At 40.9% G+C, this 27,926-nt stretch overlaps 1 protein-coding gene across 1 annotated transcript; it reads left to right on the top strand.

The window, feature by feature from the left end:
• Window positions 1–270: 270 nt before the first annotated feature.
• ADGRG3 (adhesion G protein-coupled receptor G3) lies at window positions 271–27,926 on the top strand. Its single transcript, XM_036750084.1, has 12 exons — window positions 271–445; window positions 2,938–3,073; window positions 6,661–6,802; window positions 7,566–7,715; window positions 18,594–18,728; window positions 20,982–21,015; window positions 21,154–21,254; window positions 21,441–21,553; window positions 24,315–24,595; window positions 24,730–24,823; window positions 25,384–25,658; window positions 27,823–27,926. The coding sequence occupies exons 1-12, from the start codon at window positions 271–273 to the stop codon at window positions 27,924–27,926; spliced, it is 1,740 nt and encodes a 579-aa protein (XP_036605979.1).

The following is a 27,926-nucleotide window of genomic DNA, read 5'->3' as shown; positions in this document are numbered from 1 at the left end:
CCCCACCCTCCAGGAAAGAGTGACCTTGGCCTAAGCCCCAGATACTTTTTGCTCTCCTAGCCCAGCCTCCAGGGACCTGCCTGGCAGTGACGTGCATCCAGCCCCAACTACAATTTATTCTCATAGTAACTGTTATAGAGAGGGATGAAGAGGAGCTCTCAGGATATGACTTGAATGTCTGTGCCCTAATCCTCACATCCATCTGTGACAGTTACCATCTTTCATAACAGGAAGAATGGACAAACAGGAAGTGTAAGGGACATCGTAGAGATGAAGAATGATCACGGGGCCTTGCACAGCTCAGACAGACATTGGGAGAGATCTGTCTGGGTCTCCTACGGGGAGAGAACAAGGCTGAGACCGGTCACGGTAGCATCACCAAGCCGACATACACCAACAGACCTGGGGACCATGCTTCTCCAGCTTCTTCTCCTGCTTCAACTGGGTGAGTAGGCCAAATGATCCCTCCTACTTCCTAAGAGCTACTTACCCTTCTGGGACTGAATTTAGTCAGTTAGGAGACAAAACAAGATCTTCTCCTCCTTTCAGGGAACTGAGGGACTGAGGGTTGGACTCAGAAGTGGAAGGGGAGCAAACAGCTGGGGCTGGGTTGTTGCCTATCAGACAGAGTGGCATCTGTGAGGGGAAACATTAGCTTTATCTGTCTGTTTAGGATCTCTGTCTAGTCTCTGAATTTGCGGCATGTCCTTCAAGGCCTAGCTCAAGTCTTAACACCTCCATAAAGCTTTCTCTGACCCAATTTCACATAGCCAGTGACAGAAGGAGCCAACATTTGAATTGTCATTATTATATGTGACATTTGTAAGAGGAAGTGTGGCAGGCTCTTCATTCTCCACTGTTTATAGATTGGACCCCTAGCCGTCAGTCAGTGTGCATTTATTAATTATTCCAGGCACTCTGAGAATCTAAAGAAAGCCAAAACACACACTCCTTTCCCTCAAGAAGCTCATGTTGTAAAAAAGGGAGAGGGGAGGGAGAGGGGAGAGCGTTTCTACCATCGCTAGACTAGCAACAGCATTTGCTAGACCCAACAATGAGACAGAAGAAATGGGAGACCCCTTGTATAACCCCAAGAACTCAACCTCTACCAAGGGTGATAGGATATACTCACCCTTATGCATAGAGAGAGAATGACCCAGTGACACACATTAGTAAGCCGGCCAGTACAAACCACAAGAGAGCAATGAAAGTGAAGCAGACTGTCATATGGGAATCATAGAGAGTTCATCAGAGACAGTAGAGGTCTTCACTTTGGGCCTTTCCCACTTGTATTCTAAAAAGGAAAGATTTAGATCCTCCAGGTTTAGTACAAAGAACTCTGAAGGCAGAGAATGAGGGGCTGAATCCCAGCTGGCTCCTCATTAACCCTTGTGTGACCTTGAGTATATCACTTCTCTGGTTTTCCTCTTGTTCTCTTATAAACCAGCAGGCTTTGAAGGTCTTTTCCATCTCTCAAGAAAAAGTATGATCCCTTAGAGTGTTCTTGTATTTCCTCAACCTTCGAATAAAAAATACTAACGCCTGATCATAACACATACATATGAAAAAATTCTAATGCTTAACACTAATATAAACATATGTATGGGGTTTTGCCATTTTTCTGAAAGGTATTTTCATATCCCTTATGGTAATTGTATCTGACCACACTACTGTGAGGGAGGCTGGGAATAGAGTATTGTGCCAACTGTTCCTTATCTACTTTTAACCAAATCTGAGATTTCTTCAGTATAGTGAGCTCCTGGTGAGAAGTATCTTCTACCATAGTATATTGGTACCTACTCTGAAAGAGATACCTAAAGCATTGAAAGCTTAAGTGATTTATCTGAGGTCACGCATTCAATATGTCAAGGGCAGGATTTGAACTCAGGCCTTCCCACTTCTGAGACCAGCTCTCTATCCATTTTAATATACAAGATGTATCATATATGACAATATATATTAAAGGGCTGATTAGGTGTGTAATGGGAAAGGAAGGCCATCTTCAAATAATGTACTCAGGGAAGATTTCATGGAAGAGCAAAGACGTATTGATGGGATCTGTCAGTTCCCCATCACTCCCTCCATCCGTACTTCACACTTCTAATGAGGCACAAGGAAACTTCGTTTGTATCTCTGGGATCGTATCTTTGGTTTGTTTTTCAATTAGGAAACATTTTGTTCCCTCCTTTCCTACCACTGAAAAAGAAAAAAGAAAGGAAGGAAGGAAGAAAGAAAGAAAGAAAGAAAGAAAGAAAGAAAGAAAGAAAGAAAGAAAGAAAGAAAGACAGACAGAAAGAAAGAAAGAAAGAAAGAAAGAAAGAAAGAAAGAAAAAGAAAGGAAGGAAGGAAGGAAGAGAGGGAGGGAAGGAGGAAGGAAGGAAAGAAGGAAGGAAGGAAGGAAGGAAGGAAGGAAGAAAGAAAGAAAGAAAGAAAGGAAGGAAGGAAGGAAGGAAGGAAGGAAGAAAGAAAAGAAAGACCCTTGTAACAAGTAGGCATAGTCAAGCAGAAGGAAACCCCCTATTGGTCATGTCCAAAAATGTGCCTCATTCTATACCTTGAGTCCATCAACTGTCTGTCAGGAGGTGAGTAGCAGGTTTCATCATCAGCCTTCTGGAATCATGCTTGGTCATCACATTGACCAGAATTCTCAAATCTTTCAAAGTTGTTCTTCATAATTTTGTTCTCCTGGTTCTACCCATCCCACTGTGTATCAGCTCATAGAAGTCTTCCCCAAACCCTCTGAAATCATACCTTTGGTGACTTCCTACAGTACCAAAGTATTCTACCACCTTCATATACCCTAATCTGGTCAGCCATTCCCTATCTGACAAGCACCCTCCTTAGCTCCCAGTTCTTTGCCACCACAAAAGAGCTACCATAAATAGCTTTTGTACATGTGAGTCCTTTTCCTCTTTCTTTGGGGGCCATGTCTTCTAGATCCTGTGAGGGCCAAGGAGAAAGAAAAAAATTACTGCTCTGGAGAAGCCCCGGATCCGTCTCAGTATGCGGCTGCTCGATGCTTTACTTCATGTACCAGAAGTACTCCAAAGTGTAAGCCTGAGGTGATAGAGAGGTGAGAATGGTCATTTCATCCCTCAGAAATGTGCAGAAATGAAGGGAGCTACTATTCTGGATCTAATTCTGCTCTGCAAGAAGAAACTGATTTCTCCTTAGATTTTTAAGATCCACAAAACAGAAGTTGTTAGTATGCTCACCCTCCTCAAATTATCTTGTATTTACTTATGAGTTTCCATGTTATGTCCCCCAGTAGAACATAAACTCCTTGAGGGTAGGACTATTTTTCATTTCTTTGTATCCCCACCATCTAGCACAATGGCTCACTCATACTAGGCTCTTAATAACTATTAAATCGAATTGAAGGTAGGAGCAAAGGTGGCAATAGAGGCAGATGTACCAAAATGTGGTAAACCACTAACATTCAAGGTACATTGAGGTTAACGATAAGCACCAAGGGCAACAAAAAGTGGGTTATTTTTAAAAGCTGTAATATGAGGAAGAGGAAGATTAAAGGAAAATATACGACCCTAGCTCAGAATGGGTGAATGAGGAGAGAGTAAATGACAGTAAGAAGGATGAACTACTCAATTCTTATTTTGCTTCTCTTCTCCACTAAGGATAAGGACAAGAGAGTACTTAGCAACCCTCCAGAGATTCAAGTCACCAGAATTAGATCAATCACAATCCAGATTGTTGAACGAATTGGTGGACATGACTGCTAATCAGTCATCTTTTAAAGATTGTGGAGAACAGAATAGTGATATATGATTTGAAATGGACGAGTCTTATCTCAATTTTCTGAATGAAAACAAAACAAAAAATCCCAGAAGGGAGTAGAATCTATAAACCATGGGACATTGATAAATGGTAAAAATCAATATCAAAGGGATAGTTCATGAGTATCTAGAAAAGAAAGTAGTGGTCATAGTCAGCATTTTTCCCTCAGAAAGAGACCATGCCAGACTAACCTCATTTCCTTTTCTGACAGTGTCATTAGACCAATAGCTCAGAGAGATGCTAGGCTTAGGCAAAGCAATTAACAAGTATCCTGCAGTATTCATGTAGTGGACAAGATGAAAAGAAGTAAACTAGGAGCAGCTAGGTGGCGCAGTGAGTAGAGAGCCAGCCCTGGAGTCGGGAGGACCGAAGTTCAAATGCGGCCTCAGACACATAACACACTTACCAGCTGTGTGACCTTGGGCAGGTCACTTAACCCCAACTGCCCTGCTTTCCTCCCTGCAAAAAGAAAAAAGAAAAAAAAGGAGTAAACTAGATGATAATTTGGTTAAGTTCACTCAGAACTAGTCGAACGACTAGATCTAAAGAATACTCATTAATGGGTCCATTTGACTTGGGAAGGAGGTCTTCAGGAGAGCTAGTTCTCTAAGAATCTGTCCTCATCTTTGTGCTACTAAATATTTTTTATCAGTGACTTGGGTAAATGTGTAGGTGAATAATTATGAAAACTGCAGAGGACACAAAACCAGGGGAAATAGCTAGCACCCTGGATCAGGGTCGGGATCCAAGAGGAACTTGACAGGTTAGTATGATGGGCACCATAGAATATGATGACATTTCATTGTTATCAATGAAAAGGCTCAAACTTGAGTTCAAAAAATCCACTTCCCAACTTCAAAATGTGGAAGACAGTAATTCATATGAAAAATATCTGGAGGTTTTGGCAGATCGATGTTAGTCAATGGTATGATGTGACAGTTTAAAAAAAGCAAATGATCCCAGGCTGCATTGGAAAGGGCATGGTGGCCAGAATGAAGATGGCCATGGTTCCACTGTACCCTGTCCTGGTAAGATAATATCTGAAGTAGAGGTATCAAACATGTGGATCACAGCAGCACCTGACCCACAATAATCCCAAGTGTTTCCTGAGAGATTAAAATGTAATCGGGAAATATCTAACAAAAATAAATAAAAATGCAATGAAGCTTAGATGATATCAACATGTGGCTTTCTAAGCCAATATGAACGCCACAGGGAACCTTATGTACTACTTAGTGGCCCCTGTTTCTATTTGAGTTTGACACTGTTGATCTAGAGTTTTGTGTGCACTTCTTTGTACCACATTTTAGGACGTCTGGTGATAAGCTAAAGAGCAGTCAGAGAAGGAAGGGTGACAAGGGCAGGAAGGGAAATGGAGACCATGCCATGCTCTGGGATTGGATAAAGGAACTAGTGATGAAAAGACTGAGGGAGACATGATGGCTACATTCAGGTCTTTGTTGATCATCCTGGGAAAGAGAGATTAGATTTAGCCTCCTTGTCCTAGAGAGAAGAACTGGGAACAATGGGTAGAAGTTTCGAATTTGAGTTTTCAAGATAATAATTCCCAAGCTATAAAGGACCACGGAAGTCATCTGGTCTAATCTCTTCATGTTACAAATGAAGAAACTGAGGCCAAGAGATGTTGGATGACTTGTTCAAGGTCACATAGGTTAGGGACTGGCAAACTGGGATTTGAACTAAGGTCTTTTGACTCCAAAGCCAATGCTTGGTTCACTGTACAATGATGTAAGGACAGAATTCCTAATGATGGAAACCACCCAAAATGGATAATCACTTGAGGTCTTCTGGTATAAGCTGGAGACTGATTTGTTATAGAAGTTGTAGAATCCAAGTTCAGTTTGAACTTATGGCCTCCAGGAATCCCTCCCAACCCTGAGATTTAATCTCTCTGTCTCTGTCTCTCTCTGTGTGTGTGTCCCTCTCCTGCTCTCCCTCTGTCTTTATCTGTCCCTTTCTCTTTGTCTCTGTCTCTCTCAAAAAACATTTATTCAGTACCTATAATGGTCAAAGCCTTGTGCTAAGTACTGGAGATACAAAGAAGGGTTAAAAATGGCCCTTGACCTCAAGGAACTTCCATTCTAACAGGGAAACAACATGTAAATAACTAGATACATACAAGATATACGCAGAATAGAATGGAGGAAATCTTAGTGGGGAAGGCACTAGGAGCCAGGGAAACCAGGAGAGGTCTTCTGCAGAAGATGAGTTTGCAGTGTGGTTCTGTGACTTCATTTGAACTAGATAAAGAAGGGGAGACTCAGTGCCAGTTGAGAGTGAGTGGTTTGCACTCAGGACAGGCAAACACTGTCTCTTCCCCATCCCCATAATAGAAGAGGTTTGATGGGTTTATGTATTGCCCCTCTCCGTTTGTACCTGAACCCCTAAAGTAAGAGGTTGTGGATTGGGCCTTGGGAGATTAGGTTTGGAGCAAGGTGGGGTCCAGAAACGCAGCACTAGGAATATTAATTAGAACCCTTGGTGGAGGGTGGGAAGGTCCTAATAAGCACCAGAACCTCCCAACGTAAGCATCCCCACCCACTATGCCCAACACACACACACACACACACACACACAACACACACACACACACACACACACACACACACACACACACTCGCTCTGCCTGGTAGGGATGCTATCTGGAAATCTAATCATCCCAAGCATCTTCTGGATAGCAGCCAATGGCTATGAGTCAGGGGCAGAATGAACATTAGTCATTTATTCCCAAGTTTCTACGTCCATACAGAAGCATGGGAGGGGGCCTGAGCAAATTTAGGGTTAGAGCCGAGTCAATCTACAGGATCTCCCAACTCCTGGCCCAGTGTCCATTCCCCTCTGCAGATTCTGGATAAAGAAGTTCGATGAATTGTCTAAAGAAAAATCACCAGCGCCTGTTTTGGATGAGACCGCGGTGAAGGCAACCATCCACAATGTCTCTGTCAACATTTCCCAAGACCTCTTCTTCTCCATCTCCCCATCTCAGGTGAATGGTTCCCAAACCCTTGGTCTTCTACTCCCCTCAGCCATATCCCTTGGGATTACCAGGACTCTCATGAATCATGCAATCTCTCCAGCTATGTTTTTTCCCCCACCACTTTGAGTCTGCCTTCCAGTTCCTCCACTCAGGTCATGCCTTCCCAAATCTCGTCTATTCCAGGAAGGGCTAGATTTGGCCCTAGGAAGGCCAGTGCCTCTCCCCTCCCCCATGAGGAACAGAGATAGAATCTTAGTATTCAGAGGAAGGGAACTCAGAAACCATCTAGTCCAGGGGTTCTTAATCTTACATCCACAGAGAAATTTCAGGGGATCTGTGAAATTGGATGGAGGGAAAATAACATCTTTATTCTCACCAACATCTAACTGTAATTCAGCATTTCTTTCAATTGTTTTCTTTAAATGACTCTGAAAAGGGATCCATAGGCTTCACCAGACTGCCCCTGGTCTCGTCCAACCTCTTCCCCCAACACTTTACAGATGGAGAAACTGACTAAATAAGCTGACTTGTCCAAGGTCACCTAGTGAGTGTCAGAACCCACATAATGAGTTAGAGGCAGACAAGGACTAGGATTTCTAGACCTCATCTCAAACTCTTGAGGTTAGAAGGGCTTCCAAGAGTTCCTCCCCTTCACTCTCTCAGGATTAGTCTCTCCGCCACAAGATGCTCCAGTCTCTCCATCTGATTGGTGGGACCGATAGAGCCTCTGAGCCCTCTGGCGAAGGGGAAGATGATTGGATTGCAATTACAGGTGCCAGCATCACTGAATGGGAATGAGATGGATGCACCCGACAGAGTCCGGCTACCCAGAAGCCTATTTGAAAGCCTGAGAAGACCAAACATGACCTCCGTCCGAGTCATCCTGGCGGTCATCAACATTGGAGAAGGGGACATATTCAAGGTGAGGGGTTACCTAGCACTCCGTTGTAAATGGAGGGAGCAGAGAGATCCGACTTCCCTTTCATTCTTCCTTCCTTGTATTAACCTTCTCATTGTTGTTACTGAGTCATTTCAGACATGTCAGACTCTTTGTGACTCAATTTGGGCTTATGGGGCTAACCTGAGCATCAAATGGTAGTCGTAAAGTCAACAAACACTTATCAAGCACCTACTATGTGCCAGGTACTGTGGTAAGCTCTGGGGATACAAAGAAAGACCAAAGGAAAAAAATCCCTGCTCTCAAGGAGCTATGAACAATTATGGACAAGCAAAACATACACAGGATAAGTCAAGAGAGGCTTTGGCATTAGGGAGGATTGGGAAAGCCTTCCTGCAGAAGGTGAGACTTTAGCAAGGACTTGAAGGAAGCCAGGAAAGTCAGAAAGTGGAGATGAGGAGGGGAGAATTCCAGGCATGGGAAGCAGTCAGTGACAATGTCAGGAGTCAGGAGATGGAGTGCCTTGTGTGCAAGGAGACCAGTGTCACTGGATGACAGTGGATAGAGTATTTGGAGAAGAATTAGATGTAAGGAGAGTGGAAAGGCAGGCAAGGGAGAAGGCTTTAAAAGGCAAACGGAAGATTTTGGGAATAGGGAACCACTGGAATTTGTTGAATGGGGGATGACATGGTCAGATTTACACTTCAGGAAGATCAATTTGGCAACTGAATGGAGAGAGAGGAGGCAGAGTCCGAGCGGGGAGAGAGGGTAGGCAGAGTCTGAGTTTCTCTTTAAAATTTTTTGAATTGCATAATAAATAACCGTCAATAAAAATAAACAAATAAGTATACAAATGTACAGAAAAAGGAATAAAATCTCACATAAAACCTTTCGCAGTTAGCAAAGTAGAACCCAAGGAATGACGGGACACAAAGTAACAAAATATGCCTTTGTCCGTTACCCTTTTTGGTCTGTCTGAAGTTTCACTGCCCGTGACATTGGTTTTTAGAATCATAAATAGGGCAGGACAATCGGGACTTTGTGTCAGGGTGCTGGAATTTAGAGAGCCCGGATAGTGTTTGTACCCCTTCAGCAGTGGAGAGGGGGTGAGCCTAGCACTGGGCAAGAGGAATTAGTTAAAATAGGAAGCTACCAGATGGCTTCTACACACACCTGCCATCTCCTAGGTGCCACACACCAGGGGAGCCCCACTACCACCAACGGCCTCATTTCTGGGGTCTCGGTTTACATGCCAAGCAAGAGTGTATCTTTAAGGGTACTTTGAGAACGTTTTTTCATATTGCTTGTCCTGGGTATGCTTCATAAAGAATTCCCCACCCCCAAGGTATGAAAATTTCTAGTTATGGCTCTGTTATTCATATATATATATATATATATATATATATATATATATATATATATATATATATATATATATACACACACACACACACACATACACACATATGTATATACGTATTTAATATATACACATACATGCATGTATGTATATGTATATACGTGTGTCATCTATAACATATGTATGGATGACAGAGCCATAATTAGACATTTTCATCCCTCTTCATATATGTGTGTGTGTATGTGTGTGTGCGTGCGTGCGTGTATTGTTGTTCAGCCGTGTCCATCTCTTCATGGCCTCATGGACCACAGCACACCAAGCCCTTCTGTTCTCTACTATCTCTCAGAGTCTGTCCAAACTCATGTTCATTGTTTCCATGATTCTGTCTCTCCATCTCATTCTCTAGTGGTGTGGCAGATAGAGCACCAGGCCTAGACTCAGGAGGCTCTGAGTTCAAACCCAGCCTCAGACACTTACTAGCTATGTGACCCTGGGCAAGTCACTTCGCCCTGTTTGCCTCAGTTTCCTCATCTGTAAAATGAGCTGAATAAAGAAATGGCAAACCACTCCAGTGTCTTTGCCAAGGAAATCCTGAATAGGGTCATGAAAAGTTGGCTATGACTGAAATAACTGAACAACCACAAACAATACATAGTTGTAGGTATATGTATATATTCTGGTTCTGATCTGGATTTTCATCACTTTGGAAAAGTCTTTCCATATTTCCTTGTTTACTTCGTATTTGTCATTTTGTGACACCATAATATTCCCTCGTATTAATGTGTCATAATTAACTTCACTATTGTCCAGTGGTTGAACATGGAATGTTAGCAGTTTTTAGTAACTACAGATAGAGTGGCTATGATTTTTTTCCTATGGAAAGGTCCTTTAGGATCCTTTTAGGACAAAATTCTAGCAATTACATTTGTGGAACCAACTTTGTGATTTAGTATGGCCTGGAGGCTTGAGAGTTAGCCTTAGAGTAAGAAAGACCCGGAATCAAATCCTACCTATGACCCCCACAGTTAGTTCTTCTGAGCAAGTCACTTAACCTCTTAAAGCCCCAGACAACTCTTGAAAACCATAAATTGCCTAGCCAGTGCTTCCTCCTCCATCAATAAATATTTATGAAGCACCTACTATGTGCCAGGCACCATGCTAAGCACTGTGGATACCAAAAGATTCAAAAGAGAGTTCCTGCCCCCAAGGAGCTCACAATCTAATGGGGATGGGGAGGTGACAACAAGCAAACAGCTATGTACACACAAGCTATTGACAAGATAAGATGGAAATCATTACTGAAAAAGGGAACTAGAACCACGGCAAGAGTGGTGCAGTGGGGGTGGTGGTAGGAAGCTTTTTGTAGAAGGTGGGATTTCACTGGGACTTGAAGCCAGGGAAGCCAGCAGGTGGAAGTAAGGAGGGAGAGCATTCCAGGCATGGGAGACAGCCAGGAAAAATGCCTGGCATCAACAAAACTGCAAGGATGCCAGAGTCACTGCTTTCCAGAGTACGTGGTGAGAGGGAAGAATGTAAGGTGTGAGAAGACGGGAAAGGTGGGAGAGGGGCAGGTTGAGAAGGGCTCTGAATCCCAAAGAGAGAATTTTATATTTAATCCTGAAGGAGAAAGGGAGCCACTGGAATTCATTGAGTAGGGTGATGACATTGTCAGACTGGGGCTTTGGAGAGATCATTTTGACAGCTGAATGAAGGGTATACTGGAATGGGAAGAGACTTGTGGCAGGCATATCTGCCAGCAGACTGTTGCAACAGTCCAGGTATGATGTAACAGGGGCTTGCACCAGGGTGATAGCAGTGTCGGAAGAGAAGGGGGCATATGCAAGAGATGTTACAGGAATAAAATTGAAGAATTTGGCAACAGATTGGGTATAGGGGGATAAGAGGGCGTGTGAGGAGCCAAAAATGACATCATGTTTCAGTTCATTGAGGTTTAGAGCCTCGAAAACTGAGAGGATGGTGATACCTTCAATAGCAATAGGGAAGTTTGGAAAAGAGGAGGTTTTGAGGAGAAAGAAGATGAGTTCAGTTTTGGACATGTTGAATTTCAGATGTCTACAAGGCATCCAGTTCAAGACGTCCAGTGAGTTCTCTACGCCAGTGAAATCACCAGGGGCTGGTCCCTCCCACTGTACATTGCCAGATAGTTTTCCAAGATCTTTGTGTCAATCTACTATTCCAGCAATCGTGTATTCAAGTCTCTTCCCCATAGCCCCACCAAAACGGAATGTTTATCTTTTTTGCCATTCTAGTATATATAAGGTACCTTCTTAAGGTTCTCATGATTTATATTGCTCTGATTATAGGGTATTTGAGCATCTTTTCATGGGGTTATTATTTTTTATTTCCTCCCAGGAAAATTGCATGTTTGTGATTCCATTGAGGGAGGATGTATTATGTCATATATGCAGTGGTAGGATTCAGCTGGTTCTCACTGGTTCGGTAGAACTGGTACCTAATTTTAGGTTTAGTTCCTCGAACTGGTTGTTAGCGGGGGCGGGGCCTGCGCCCACTACGTCAGCAGCGGGATGGAGCCTTGGCTCAGTTCCATGGAGAACTGGTTGTTAATTCATTTGCATCCCACAGCTGCATATACGTACATATATAATAGATATATAATATATCTACAAATGTAAATACATACATTATATACACATACATATAAATATATACACAAACATATTTATACGCACACATATATAATCTCCTTATTGAGCTGTCAGTCTTTTAATTACTATCAATGGCTACTCCCCCCACCCCCTCCCCAATCTTTTTCCTTTTAACAGCAATGGTTTTTTGCTGTGGAAAGTCCTTTTATCGTTGCATAATCAAACCGATCAATTTAATCTCCAATTATTCCATCTGAGGAAAATATGACTTTACTATTTACTCCAGTTTTAATTATTTGTTTTTACTTAGATTGATTACCCATTTAGAGCCTATATTGAGATTTGAATCTGACCCATTTTGGCCACTCAATCTTCCCAATAATTTTTTTTAATAATTCAGCATTTCTGAGTTTATTGGGCACAATCCTTATTACCTACGTTGGTTTCTATTTGTTGTTTTTTCTCTTTTCTGCTCCATCAGTCTGTTTCTTGATTTTGTCCCTGTCCCAGATAATTTTCATAATAATTACTTTAAAAGTACATCTTGAAATATGGTCATTCTTGTTTCTTTTGCTGGTTTTCTTTCTTGAGAGTCTTACTTGTTTTCCTATATGAATGTTATCATGTTTGATTCTATGAAACAGCCCTTTACTAGCATGATTGGCGTTGCATCAGGTATACAGGTTAGTTTGGGAAGTAGTCATTTTCACTAACCATGAATGTGGAATATTGCTCCATATTTTAATTTCTCCTCTGATTTCCATCAATAACCATTTTGAATTTATCGTATGTCGTACATTTAGATAAGCTGTGATAACATATTTGATGCATTTTATTGCTATCACAAGGGATATTTCTTTATCAGTTTGGCAGTAGTGTAAAGGAAGACAAATATTTTTGTGTTTATCTTATCATCTCACTATCTTACTAAAGTCATTTATTACCTCCATTGGTTTTTGATTTTGTCATTAATGATCATGGGTTTTCTAGGTGTACAATCTTTTTTTTAATTGCACCGTTGATTTCATCCATGTAAGGTACTCCTGGGAAGGGATTTTTCTGCCAGTACAGGTCAGCACCCTCTAACTTAGAGAATTGCCTATACAAAGAAGTTAAATGACTTTTCCAGGGTCACCCAGCCAGGACATGTCAGGTAGGATCAGGACATGGTTCTTCCTGATTCTGAGGCCAGCTCTCTATCTACCACACTTTTCTCCTATACAAAAATGTCACTTTTAGATAGGGATTTATTAACTTCTTAGATAGAATCTCTCATTTCTCTAATTCCTTTTTCAGGTGTTACTGTTATTTCTAAGATTTCTGGAAGTAGTAAGGGTGGCCATTGTTGCTTTACATATTTTTTTAAATTCTCATTCCTAAATTTTTAATGTTTTAAATTAAAATTCTGTATCTCCCCTATCTTTCACAGACAGAATCAATAAACGTTTGTTAAGCACCTACTATGTGCCAGGCACTTCGCTAAGAACTGGAGATCCAAAGAGTGGCAAAGGACAGTTCTTGCCCTCAAGGAGCTTACAATCTAATGGGAGAGACAAGAAGCTGTCTTAAACTCCCTGTCTCTATTTCCGCATCTTGCACTCCATTCTCAACCCATTGAAATCTAGTTTCCAGCTCCATCACTGCTTCCTGTAAGTCCCAACTGACATCTTAACCTTGTACAGGAAGTCTTTCCTAACCTCTCTACATTTCTACTGCCTTCCCTCTCTTAATTATTTCCTATTTATCCTACATATACCTTGTTTGCACATAGTTGTTTGCATTCCATCAAAACAGACTTACTTACTATTTCCCATAGATGTTTAATTTCCTAACTTTGTGTCTTTGTACATGTTGTCTCCCATGCCCATAATTCTCTCCTTCCTCACCTCTGCTTCTTAGTTCTTCCCCCTAGCTCTTATCAAAGCTCAGCTCAAATGGCTTCTTCAAGGTCCTTTCTGACTCATCCACTCTGTCAGGTGCCCCCATTCCTTTATATTTATTTTATATGTATCTCTACTTACTTATCTGTTGTTAAGTCTTTTTTCAGTCATGTCCCACTCTTCGTGACCCCATTTGGGGTTTTCTTGGCAAAGGCACTGGAGTGTTTGCCATTTCCTTCTCCAGCTTATTTGACAGATGAAGAAACTGAGGCAAACAGGGTTAAGTGACTTGCCCAGGATCACACAGCTAATAAATGTCTGAGGCCAGATTTGAACTCAGGTCTTCCTGATTCCAACTCTATCCACTGCACCACCTAGCTGTCCTATTATTTATCTGTAGACATGTTTTGCCCACCTCTAATAGAAGGTAAACTCCATTAAGAATCACACTGTATTTTTTTCTCTTGTTAATCTGATTTGTTATTGCTGTTGTTTTCTATCCTACTTGGTCACAGTGGGTAGCATTGTCGTATTGTTTTTACATTTAATATTTTTGTCAGTGTTAATTAATGATATTGGTCCATTAATATTAATGATACTACTTTTCATGCTCAGCCTTGTCTTTATAGGTTTTAATATTAAAACCATATTTGCCTCCTAGAACAAGCTGGATAGCCTACTGTCTTTTGTTATGTTTTAAGTTAGTCTACATCATGTCAGAGTTACTTGTTCTTTGGAACAAGTTTGGAATGAGTTTATTAAATTTGGAAATTTGATAGAACATGGGGTGTGTGATAAAGCCAGCTGTTCTAGCTTGGGAGAACAATTGTTAAATTTTCAGTGCTAGCATTTGCACCTTGGAAATCAGCAAATACTATGAACCAGGACTTGATTTATTGCATTGCCGGTAAACTAGACTTAAGAAAGTGATGTAGATTAAACAGTTGTTAAACACTTACCAGCACAAGGGTGCTTTTGAATCCAATTGAACCAGGCATCTCTGCGGGGAAGTTTTTTGATGGCCAGCTTAATTTCTCCTCCTGAGAGTGTCCCATTCTTCTTTTAATTTTGGAATTTTATATTCTCGTAGGCAGTTGTCAATTTCTTTGTGATCCTCTAACTGATTAGCATAGAGCTGTGTGGGATAATCTGCTAATTTTCTTCATTTCTTTTGCCCTCATGACCACTCCTTTCTCATCTCTAATACAGATGATTTGGGTTTGTTCTCTGCTTTTAAAAATCCTCTTTGTCTTAAAAAAAAACAGTTCTTGGATTTATTTGTTATTTTAATCACTTTCTTCTTGTAAGTTGTTCTGCGTCCTGATCTCTGTTATTTCTTTTCTCCCCCTTTTTTCTTCTTGTGTACTGCTTTGTGTCTGGAACAAGACTTTTATTTTTAAAAATAGCTTTTTATTGGTATCTTATTTTTTTTATATCGCCAGAAATTCTCCCAGTACCCTCCCCCCTCTCATCCCATATAATAAAAAAGTTTTAAGATAAGGGGAAAAAAATCAACAAAGTAAATCGATATATGAAAAAGTCTGAAAATGTATGCAATGTAATATGCCTGTAGACCCCCTAACTCTACAAAGGGGAGGGGTGGGATGAGACGTCTTTTCATACCTTTTCTTTGGGGACATGCTTGTTCTTTATAATTTTGCAACATTCACTTTTGATTGTTTTATGATTGTTCTTTTTATTTTTTTTTTGGAGTGGAGAAAGCAGGGTAATTGGGTTAAGTGACTTGCCCAAGGTCACACAGCTAGTAAGTGGGTCAAGTGTCTGAGGCTGGATTTGAACTCAGGTCCTCCTGACTCCAGGGCTGGTGCTCTACTCACTGCACCACCTAGCTGCCCCCATTCTTTTCATTTATATTGTTTAGTATATGATTTTAAGTTCAGGCTCATTAGCTGGTTTCTTTTCTCTCTTTCTTACTGATCTAGGCATTCAATGCTATTCTCTGACTACTGCTTTGGCAACTTCCAATAAAATGTAATCCGGTATTGTTTGTATAATTATCTTACTCAAGCATTTTTTAATAAGCCATTTTTAAAATTTCCATGTGGGGAAAACTATGCCTTTTATTCATTGTATCATTTGCTTCCTGTTAACTTTTTTGTATTAAGACCCACAAATATGGTAAGCAACATCTCTTGATTTTTATATGTAGCTATATATTCACTATTAGAATGCTGGTCTTGGCATCAAGAAAACCCTAGTTCAAATTCTGCCTTAGAAACCTACTAGCTGTGTGACCTTGGGCATATCACAACCTCATTCTGCCTCAGTTTCTCCATCTATAAAGTGGCCATAATAAGAGCACCTACCTCCCAGAGCTATTGTAAGGATCTCATGAGGTAAAATTTGTAAAGTGCTTTGCAAAATTTAAAGCGCTATATAAGTGCTATCTATTATTATTATTGTGTAACTTCCATGTACATTTGAAAAGAACTTTTACAGGGCATTTCCTATTGAATTTTCTCTATGTATCTTTAGATTTACTTTAATATTTCCCTCCCCTTTTGTCCCCAACTTTTAAAATATGTTTATCTGAAATATTCTTTGGAAAATTCAACAACTTAGCCAACACAACACTTTGAAGTTTTTTCATTTGTTGCTATTAACAGACTTATTTATTAGTTATTAACTATTAACTTGGTTATTAACTAACTAGATTTAAGTTCTCACCCTTTTGACTTGTGGATTGTATGGCTATTCAAAGCCTTCCTTGAAGTGCATAGTTCTCTGAAAACCTTTCAAAGCCTAAGTGCTTTTCAGTTGACTATCTCATGCCTTCATACTATGTACTGAGCTTCACTGGGCAGATAATTCTGGGTAAATGGACCATGAATTTTAATGTTGTAAATATTTTATTAAACTTTCTTCCAACCCCTGCTGTTGCCTTCTTTGAGAAGTTTGCTTTTGCCTTATTTGATGATCCTTAGTATGCTATTTCTGTATTTTATTCTAAGTCTTACATCATTTCTTGTTTGTGCTTTCCTTGTCCCATTTAATAAATGCTTATTGATTGATATGGTTAGAGTTTAACTATATTATATGTAGGTGAGGCAAACATTGGATTCTTCATGTCAGAGTCCTATGGATTCTTTCTATTTCTATAAAGTTGCATGAATCCATTCCTTGGAATGAAGTGTTTAGATTCTTTTGTTTTTTTTTTATTTTTCTAGACTATCAGTAATCCTAAAACTGTGTCTCTATCCTTAAGGCATATCATATGAGGCTGCATGTTTTCTGGACTTTTGATAATTCAGTGATCTTCCAAATGTGTTTTTCTAGTTGATCTGTGTTACCTGCTCTTCTGTTTTCTCCTCTAATTGACGGCTTCTATGGATTTCTTTTTGAGGTTTCATGTTTTTTTCAGATTACACAATTTCTTTATTATTTATCTTGATCTTTCTTAAAAGACATCTTTTATTTCTAGTTCAGTTTTCTCCTGGGATTTTTTTAAACTTTTTACAAGATCTACTTTTATTTGCTCTTGTGTTTTGTTAAGGAGGGAGTAGGGAAAAGGTAGGAAAAAGTAGGAAAAATCTGAATCTGGTATAAGAAACTCCCAATAAGAAAATCTCCTCTTGATTTGTTGAGTTGTTTTCAGTTGTGTCCAACTCTTTGTGAACCCATTTGGGGTTTTCTTGGAAAAGATACTGGAGTAACTTGCCATTTCCTTTTCCAGCTCATTTTACAGATGAGGAAACTGAGGCAAATAGGGTTAAGTAACTTGCCCAGGGTCACACAGTTAATAAGTGGCTGAAGCTGGATTTGAACTCAGGAAGATGAATCTTCCTGACCCCAGGAACTCTATCCACTGACCCACCTAGCTGCCCAAAGTAGATTTAGAGTTTTAGAGAGTTGCCTCAGGCAGAGAAAAGTGAAATGACTTGCCCAAGTTTACATAGCCAGTATTTGTTAGAGGAAGAATTTGAACCCAGATCTTCCTGGCTCTGAGGCTGAATTTCTATATACTGTGCCATGCTGCCTCACATATTTTCCTTACCAGTGTTAAATATTGCTTAATGTCTTTAAATGTGTCATTTATCTATTTGAAGACATCTCTTTGGATATCCTGGAGGGTATCCCTTGCTTCCTCTATTTTTGATTCTACCATATTTAGACATACGTGTATATATAAATTTAATGTGCTTTATTTACTATGTAATAAAAATTTCATATATCAGCACTTTTCTTCCCTTTGCTCTTGTTTTTAATTTTTATTTTTTGAATGTGATATTAAGCTGTTTTTCTTCTTTTATGTATATTGCTACTACTTGTATTTTGAGTACTATGTGAGGATTCTGGCTACCTTCAAACCTCTTATCCTGCTCACGCCTGGGGTTTGAATTTTGGACATTTTTGTGAAAGCCTTTCAAATATAGGTAATTCCCAGTTATCTATAAGAGGTATGGGTAGTTAAAAACCCTTCCTATTTGGTTTTCCCCACCATGTATAAGGAATAGAATATTTATATAAACAGTCTTAGAGTTGTCGGGGGAAAGAGATCTTAAAATCATGTGTATAACATTTAAGAACCTTATAAAATATACAAATCCTATAAAATATTCCATATAGTCTATGGAAGCTATTACTTTATTTTATTTTTAATTTATGGAATAAAACAAGAATTTCCATAATACAATACAATAAAAAGATGATTGCATATGAGATTGCAAATCTACTGTGCACAATTTGCTATTTCTTTCAAATATACAACAAAATTATCGTGTAAATTTTTTTCTTCCCTCCTGCCCCTCCACCCTAAAGATGGTTACTATTAGACATAAATAGCTATATATGTGTAAAATTATTCCATACATAGTTCTATTTCAGTTCTTTTTCTGCATGCTATCATTATTTATTTATTATCTACTTAATCGTGCCTTGAGATTGCAGAGAGCCAGCTCAGAACTCTGCTCCCCATGTCAGTGTCCCAGGGACCCGTTTGAGAGGTAGGAGGAAGAGAAGGTCATTAGGGGATACTTCCTCCTGAAGCCTAAGATGGCCTCTCTTCTCTCTTTAGGGCTCAGCCACTGGCCAACGGTTCAGCAGCTCTGTGCTAGACAATCGCATGGTGGGCATTCAGGTTGGAACTGAGCCTACTAAGAATTTGTCTGAACCTGTGGAGATCATTTTCTCCCACCAGCAGCAGGACCAGGTAAACCCTCAGCCCTGATGAGTAGGGGAATGGGACAAACACATATCCTTACAGATATATAGCCATGCATGCATACCGTGCATATATTCACATGGGTGCTAATAATTTACAAATATACGTACTTAAATACATACTGATAGACTTATATACATAGACACATACCATTGCATATATGACAAACATACAAATGGATACAAACACATGCACGTGTGAATACATAACAAACACATATCCGTACATGTTCACACACATAAATACAGACATAACTATCCATACAAATGCACCCATGTGTGAAATGCAGATCAGTCTGGGTACATATACATTCATATATGTGTATGTGGAACAGAGATTTGAGAACTGACTCATCCCATGGGACTTACAGTTTAGAAGGACAAACTTTCTCTTTCAATCTTGAAAGGATTTGGACTACTGCAGTCTTTGATCTGGAAGAGAGACCTATATACATGGCAGTTTTAAAAGAGACATACAAAGTAAAGGAGGAGGGGGAGGGAGTAAGTATTTATAAACATTTACTATGTGCCAGGCACTATGATAAGCATGTTACAGATAAGATCTCAGTGGATTTGGGAAGTAGCTGGTTTTGTGATCACCATTTTATGCCCAAGGAAACTGAGGCAGATAGGTTTTTTTTGGCAGGGCAATTGGGGTTAAGTGACTTGCCCAAGGTCACACAGCTAGTACATGTGTCAAGTGTCTGAGGCCAGATTTGAACTCAGGTCCTCCTGACTCGAGGGCCGGTGCTCTACTCACTGCATCACCTAGCTGCCCCAATTGAAGCAGATAGAAGGTAAATGGCTTGGCCAGAATTACCCAGTGAGTCAGTGTCTGAGGCTACATTTGAACTCAGGTCTTCCTGATTCCATCTAGCTAAGATGAATTAGAGTGGATTATCTGCATTCTGTAGCAGCAGCAATGAGAGGGACTGTATGGGATTTAACAGGCCTCAGCAGGTCAAAGGAGAAACACAAAGGAGACCAAAATTACAGAAAAGAAGGGGAAAACTGAGGACAGGGGTTGCAGTCTACAAGTGTCTTGGAAACATAAAATTTGCAGTGAAACTGCTGGCTGCGATCACTTCTTCAAAAGACTTAGCTAAATTCCCCAAGGTATCCTATTTTACCGGTGATGTGCCCAGTATCAAGCGCTCTAATACACACTGCTTGAATAACTGTGTGTTCCTGGGAAAGCGACTTAACCTCTTTCTGCCTCAGTTTCCTCACCTACAAAATGAGAATAATAATAGAACCTACCTCACTGAGTTGTTTTGAGGATTAAATGAGATAATAGTCAACAACCATTTATGAAGCACCTACTATGTGCTAGGACTGGGGATACAAGTACAAAAAAGAGACCATCCCTAACCTCAAAGATACTCCGATCTGATGGGGAGAGACAAACAGAAGCTGATAGTGTGGGGTAGGTGGGCAAAGGTACATGGAAGGTGCTTTGTCCAGCACTAGTTAAATGCCAGTTATCATTATTATTATCATTACAGGTGATGTTTTGCTATTCTCTTACCTAAGCATTTCCTTTATCCTGATTTTGCCTCCAGGATAAAGAAGCCAAGGGTTAGCTAGAAGTACACAAAGTTTAAATCAGGGCATTGAGCCAAACCTATGTCTGAATGTTAGGAGTTTTCCTAAATAAGGGGCTCTGAGCTCTTGTGATTGTATTAATAATTTTTATTTGATATAAATTCCAAAAGAAGAAGGGACCACCTAGATTTGGGGGCCCTTATATTGACCCTAGGCTAAAAGTTAGCTAAATGTTCTAAGAGTGTGGCTGATTAAATCTCTAGCCTACAGAAGGTAGGAGGGAACAGGAAGGATCAGGAACCTTCCACAGCACTACCCAGTGGCATGTTACCCCAGCATGCCATTCACAAACCCATACATGTGCACTTGTATCTTTGCACACATAAACACAAATTCATGCATGCATATATATGTAGGCTTACACAATACCCACACATGACAATAATAAATGCATGCTCAGATGCAAGCATACACATATATGCAAATACATACTTACCTGAACAAACACACAGATGTATGTGCATGGAATATGAATATAGAGTATGTTTGTATCCAGAACTCACACACATCCCCACACATGCATGCAAGGCAAATGATACACATACAAATGGATACATTCATATGTACACATCACAAAAAAATGTGCAAATATATTCAACCCACACTCAGAAATAAATCCTTTTTTCTGTGGTTTCAGAAACTCCAATGTGTTTTCTGGGATGACAGTAAAGGTAGGTGAATCTCTGCCTCATCACATCGTTGTCTCCTGATATCCAGGGGCAGATGCCCAGGGCCTAGGCAGGGTGGAGAGTAGAGAGAGAGTTGGTCCATGGCTTCCCCTTCTGGGATCCTAATAGGTACTTTTGCAGGAACGACTGGAGACTGGAAACCCACAGGTTGCTCCACAGAGCAAAGGACCAACCAAACCATCTGCCTCTGTGACCACCTGACCTTCTTTGCCCTATTGCTGGTGACATATCTGGGCCCCTGGGGAGGAGAGTGGGGTAGCACTTTCCCCTAATGGCCAAGCTCCCTAGTGTTTCTGGTCAATGCACTCAGTGTGAACCGAGTCTCTCCAGTTTGAGGAGGACTTTGAGGTTGTATGCTATCCTTGTCTGATAAAGTTATGTTGTTTTTTGGGGGGTGCATCTCATAGAAGCCAGTCCTTGATGCTGCCACAGTGAAGGCTCTGATTCAAATCTCTCTTGCTGGCTGTGGCACCTCTCTGTGCTTCCTGTTTCTCGCCATAATCTTCTATTTTGCCTTGAGGTAGGTAAACTTCCTATCCCCACTTCCACACCACTCAAGTATGGCCTCTCTCTCTCTCTCTCTCTCTCTCTCTCTCTCTCTCTCTCTCTCTCTCTCTCTCTCTTTCTCTCTGTCCCCAGTTTCTGAATGAGCCTCTTGGTCCAGGGGGATGGTCCAACTCTCCAATTTTGTGTGATCAACAGGGCAGAGCTTCTCTCCTAGGGTGCAAGACTCTTTTAATGCCCAAGCCCATCCTCTACTACCTACCAGCCATTACCTTTGCTAGACAGAAAATCACCTCTCATGTCTTCAAATCTTTTGCTTCCTTCAAAACTTCCTGATCCCTCCTAGCTGTTAGTGTCTTCCTCCTCCCCAGAAAAACCAACCTGTATTTATTTTGTATGGATGCATTCTCCTCTGATAGAATATAAGCTCACTAAGGCAAGAACTATTTCATTCTTTTGTCTTTCTATCCCCAGTATCTAGCGCAGTTCTTGGCACAAGGTAAGCTTGATAACTATCAATTGATTAATTGATGGAGAAAACATCATTACTCATGATCGATCACAGGCTCCAGAGCCAGAAGGAACCCTAGAGATCACCTAGTTCAACCTCTTCATTTTATAGATGAGGAAACTGGGGTTCAAAGAGGTGTAATGACTTGCCTAGGGTCATACAAGGGCACAGGACAGCTGCGGAGAGGGTGACAGGAATGTTAAAAGCATAATTAGGAAAACAAAAAGCCTTTTTCAGAGGTAGTGAGGATGCCTCTGTCACTAGTCCATGAAAACTCAGTCAGGGGGACTTGTCTTTTGGAGTTTACACTCTGGTCTAGGCAACAATGTCCCCTTGTAAAGATGGTTGAAGAAGAGAAAAACCGAATGGGAGTGGAGGCAGCTGACGTCATGTCTCAGGATCTGTCCCTGGTGCTGACATCCCTGAGGTTTCTTTTCCTTCCACGAGGCTACCTGTGGCCACAGCTTCTCTTTCCCTCTAAATTCTTCCTTTTTTAACCTTCCTTCTTAATTCATAAATTATTAGAGCTCAGGTTATCTGTAGAGATTATCTAATTCATTCCCCATCCCAATTTTATAGAAGAAGAAATTGAAAGGTAGCGATGGGCTAAGATTTGTCCAAGGTCAAATTGCTAGTTACTGGCAAGGCCAGAATTTGAATCCAGGTGTTCTGACATCCTTTTCAGTGCTTTTCTCACTAAACCAGGAATCTCTCCTTTCCCCAATCTGATAAGGAAATGGTAGCTAGACAGCAGGAGCATGTGGAGTACCTCACATCTATTAGACTGTGGAAACATAATGCTTAGCTAAGGGGTTTCTGGATAAGCATGGGTCCCAAAAAGCTTCCTAAGGATACATTGCATGGAACATACCTGGAAATATTCAAACATTCTCTTTCCCCCCCACTCCCAATTTGAAGTATTTGGGGTAAGGAGTGAAAGGTGGGAGAGAATAAATAAATAAATAAAATATAATGAATAAATAAACAAATGAGAAACAAGGGCATTCAGTGCGTGCCCAGGTCTCGCTTTTAGAAATAAATCTTTTCTTTACACTCCCCTAGAAGATTTGCTGCTATAGTAACATCATGCTGCAAAGGCCACACAGCGTAGTAGAAAGCACAGTGAGTTTAGAATCCCAAGGCTTAGGCTCAAACCCCTTTCTAACTGGGAAAGTCCTTTTGCCTCCCTACGCCTCAGTTTCTTTAACTGTAAAATGAGAGGAGATGGACCAAGGTGACTTGCAACTAGAAAACTTAATTCTTTTTCCAATTTTATGGGCTAATAAATTTTGCCTTGGGCCATAGCCCTATCTGGCTCCTCAGCCCAGACTCAATGGACTATTTGGTTCTACTTTTTAGATGGCTCTGTGCCAATTTAAAGACCTTCAGAGACATGACTGCATGCCCAGAAGGTGATGAGCTAAGAGCACAGTCTAACAAAGCCCCCTTTCCCACTGCCTGACTGTGAGATCTTTTTACTCTTATTGTGTGGCTCTGAGCAGTCTGTGTTTCCTTTCTGGACTTCACTTTCCTCATCTGTGAAACAAGAGGTTGAACTAGATAACTTTTAAAGTCCTTTTTACAGCTTTGCCAAGCTATAAGTCTACAGTGAGAGGCATCAAGGCATAGAAAGGAAGGAAACAAGCATCCATTAAGCACCTACCATGTGCCAGACCCTTGAGATAGAAGCACAATAAATGAAACAAGCCCCATGTTCAATAATCTCACATCCTAACGGAGGAGGCAAGCACATAATGCCTGTATACGCACATACACATGCATACATACGTGTATATGTGTATGGTAAATACATCCAGGTATCTATATATGTGTGAGTGTGTATAAATGAGGTAAATACAAGGTGTTTTTGAAGGAAGAGTGCTAGCATTAGGAAACAGAAAGTGGTCATTTTGGGAGATGGTGTGAGAAGGGTCAGAAGACCTGGGTTTTCATTCCATCTCTAACTCACTGTGTGACCTTGGACACTTCATGTCTCTGGTTCTGAATTTCCTCCTCTATAAAATGAGAGGATGAGAGCTATCCTGCTTACTTCTCAGGGCTGTTGGGGGAAGTGCTTTGACTGTACAATGCACTCTGACGAGGATTGCTATCATTTCTCTTCTCTACCTTAAATAAAGTGTCTCCTGCTTTGGAGGAACTCGTTAGCTTCCTTCTGATTGGTTTCCTTTTTTTTCCCCTACTCCTTTACCTCCATTCCTCCTCATGCTCCATTTCTCTGCCTCCTGTCCCTACGTCCCCCTTTTAGGTTCACAAAGCAGAGGTTCAAGTCAGAAGATGCCCCCAAAATCCATGTGGCCCTGAGCATCAGCTTGGTCCTTCTGAATCTCACTTTCATCATCATGCTGGGGAACAACTCCCCAGAGCAAGGAACCTCCTGCCGGGCACAGGGAGGGATCTTCCATTACTTCCTGCTCTGTTGTTTCACCTGGATGGGGATCGAGGCCCTCCACCTGTACCTGCTGGCTATCAAGATCTTCAACACATACATAAGCCACTACTTCCTGAAGCTGTGTCTGGTGGGCTGGGGTAGGTGACTGTCCTCAGTGTGTCTGGTAGGGATGGAGCCTGACCTCAGCTCCAGGTCTGGGCACCAAATGGGAGGAACTCAGGGGAAATTCCATTATTCCTCTTCCTCTTCCTCCTCTCCCTCTGGGGTCCAGGACTTCCCATCTTAGTGGTCTTTATCACTGGAATCATCGGCAGCTACGGGCGCTACACCATCAAAGATGGGGCTAACCATACCACCTTGGAGCTGTGAGTTACCTCAGCTTTCTGCTGCCTCTAAATTTGGGGAAAACAGGGAAGGCAGGAGGGGGAGATTTCTAAAGGAAGCACCAAGTCATGAGGCTATTTATCATAGGAATTTGAGTTAAATGGTGCCTCAGAGATAATCTCATTGAGCCCCAACCCTCTCATTTTACAGATGAAAAACTGAGACCTTCATTTCCTCATCTGTAAAAATGGAGAACATCCTCTCTCCTGCCCATGTTGTAATGAGACTAAAGTAGGCAGGGCTAGTTCCCAAGGTCACCGCAGGACAACAAAAGTTAGTCAAAGTTGGTTTCAGGAAACTACCTGAGCTTCAAGGGAGTGAGGGAGTTCTGTATCACTAGAAATCAGATGAAGACTTTGCCGGGAATACTGAAGAGGCCACCCCTGTTCAGGGATGGGTTCATGATGGCCCCTGGGATCCCCATCAACTTTGAGATTCAGGCATTCTATGACAGGTCCAGGGTGAAAAGAAGGGAAACCATAAGGGCAGGGTAAAGGAAAGAGGCTCACTCCTTGTGCTGACCACCTTGGATGTTGGCCAGGTGCTGGATAGAGGACAAAACAGCCCTGCACATCACAGTCCATGGCTACTTCATTGTCACCTTCCTCTTTGGTGGTGTGGTCCTGGGCCTGGTAGCTTGGAAGATTTTCCACCTCCGTGGCTCCAAGGCAGGCAAGGAACAGAACCAGACCTGGAAGGGGGTCATCACAGTGCTTGGCCTCTCCTGCTTGGTAGGAGGAACGTGGGGGCTGGTCCTCCTCAACCCGATCGGTCTGACGGCCATCTATGCCTTCACACTACTCAACTCTCTCCAAGGTAAAAACACCTGCAGACCCTGGTCCTTCTCTAACGTGTCACATACTCTCACCTCTCCCCACCTCCCCTGGGAGGCAAACCAAAGAAAGACCAACCTGTTCTGGGAATGGAGAGGAAAACAGGAGCCCCAAATAGTACTAGCAGTAGCAGTAACAGTAGTGGTAGTGATGGTGGTGTTAGTCATAGTAGTAGTAGTAGTAGTAGTAGTAGTAGTAGTAGTAGTAGTAGTAGTAGTTGTAGTAGTAGTAATAGTAGTAGTAGTAATAGTAGTAGTAGTAGTGGTAGTAGTAATAGTAGTAGTAGTTGTAGTAGTAGTAATATTAGTAGTAATTAGTAGTATAATAGCAGTAGTAGTAGTTGTAGTAGTAGTAATAGTAAGTAGTAGTGTAGTAGTAGTAGTAATATTAGTAGTAATAGTAGTAGTAATGTAGTAATAGTAGTAGTAGTAGTTGTAGTAGTAATAGTAGTAGTAGTTGTAGTAGTGTAGTATAGTAGTAATTGTAGTAGTATAGTAGTAGTAGTAATAAATATAGTAATAGTAGTAGTAGCGTAGTATTGTAGTAGTAGTAATAGTAGTAATTGTATAGTAATAGTAGTAGTGGTTGTAGTAGTAATAGTAGTAGTAGTAGTAGTAATAGTAATAGTAGTAGTAGTTGTAGTAATAGTAGTAGTAGTATAGTAGTAGTTGTAGTAGTAGTAATAGTAGTAGTTGTAGTAGTAGTAATTGTAGTAGTAATAGTAGTAGTAGTAATGTAGTAGTAGTTGTAGTTGTAGTAGTAGTACTAGTAGTAATAGTAATAGTAGTAGTAGTTGTAGTAGTAGTTGTAATAGTAGTAGTAGTTATAGTAGTAGCAGTTGTAGTAGTAGTAGTTATAGTAGTAGTAGTAATAGTACTAGTAGTAGTAGTAATAGTAGTAGTAGTTGTTGTAGTAGTAGTAATAGTAGTAATTGTAGTAGTAATAGTAGTAGTAGTAATAATAATAGTAATAGTAGTAGTAGTAGTAGTAGTAGTAGTAGTTGTAATAGTAGTAGTAGCAGTAGTAGTTGTAGTAGTAGTAATAATAGTAATTGTAATAGTAATAGTAGTAGTAGTTGTAGTAGTAGTTGTAGTAGTAGTAGTAGTAGTAGTAATACCAATAATATTTCTATAGCACTCTAGGATTTACAAAGTACTTTCCATAGTATCTAATTCAATTCTCATAAAATCCCTGCGCCGTAGGGGCTATTGTTCCCGCCATTTTATAGCTAAGGACACTCCGACTGAAGGTGGCTCTGTGCCCAGCTAGCAATAATAATCAGAGCCCCCACAGCATTGTAAGTTTTGCAGAGCACTCCATATACATACATTATCTCATTCAAGATCCTCACTACAATCCTGGGAGGCAGGATTTGACAGATGAAGAAATGTCTGAGAACGGTTAAGTGACTTGCCTAAGGCGACAACTCGGTAATAATCACAGTTGCACAGCTAACGTTTGTATGGTGCTTCACATTTATATAAGGCTCTAAGGTTTGCCAAGCACTTTACATGGATTGTCTCATTTGAGATCCCAATGGCAGTTTTGTGAGGTAGGTACTATTATTAGCCCCACTTTCTGGGAGAAGAAACTGAAGCTTAGAGAGAAGCCAAGTGACTTTCCCAATGTCACACAGCTAGTCATATTGCCAGCTAACATTTACATGGTTTTTGAGGTTTGCAAAGCACCTACTTTGAGATCCTCCTAACAGTTTTTCAGATAGATGCTAGTATTATGCTCGTTTTAGAGATGTCTTTCACTCTCCCTATTTAATAGATAAGTTACAGAGAAATAAAATTCTTTAAGGTCACCAAATAGATAATAGCAAAGCAGAGACTGGAGTGGAGGTCTCTTGACTCAGGTCTTCATGGTTTTTTCCAAAGAATCATGTAAGATCAGCTCGTAGGTCAAGGAAGGAGGCAAGGACCCAGGTATCCTGTCTTCCAGCTCCATGATGGCTAGAGAGAGGAAAAAGACATGGTGTTTGGCCTGCAGTCAATGCTAAGACATGCCAACTCTTGGGGTCCATGCCCAATAATTGGTCATGCTGTACATCACGTCCCCTCACAACATACACCCCCACTTTTCAGCCCTGCACTGGCTGGCTTCCACCTCCAAGGCTCAAGGCAACCTCTCCTCATTTACAGGTGTTTTCATGTTCAGCTGGTTTGCCATCCTTTTCTACCCAAGTCTAAAAGAGGAATCGGCCTCCAGTACCGCCAAGTCAAGCAATTCTGCATCCCGGGAGTAG

Source organism: Trichosurus vulpecula, chromosome 3 (assembly GCF_011100635.1).
Source record: "Trichosurus vulpecula isolate mTriVul1 chromosome 3, mTriVul1.pri, whole genome shotgun sequence".
Lineage (NCBI taxonomy): Eukaryota > Metazoa > Chordata > Mammalia > Diprotodontia > Phalangeridae > Trichosurus > Trichosurus vulpecula.
The sequence above is the reverse complement of the archived record's forward strand: the minus strand, read 5'-3'. Positions and strand labels throughout refer to the sequence as shown.

Excerpts from the sequence above, each read along its gene's own strand:
- ADGRG3 (XM_036750084.1), top strand. The coding sequence starts at position 271 with ATGAAGAATGATCACGGGGCCTTGCACAGCTCAGACAGACATTGGGAG. Across the intron at positions 21,255-21,440 it reads CCTTCTTTGCCCTATTGCTG|AAGCCAGTCCTTGATGCTGC; the intron begins GTGACATATCTG and ends TGCATCTCATAG. Across the intron at positions 21,554-24,314 it reads ATCTTCTATTTTGCCTTGAG|GTTCACAAAGCAGAGGTTCA; the intron begins GTAGGTAAACTT and ends TCCCCCTTTTAG.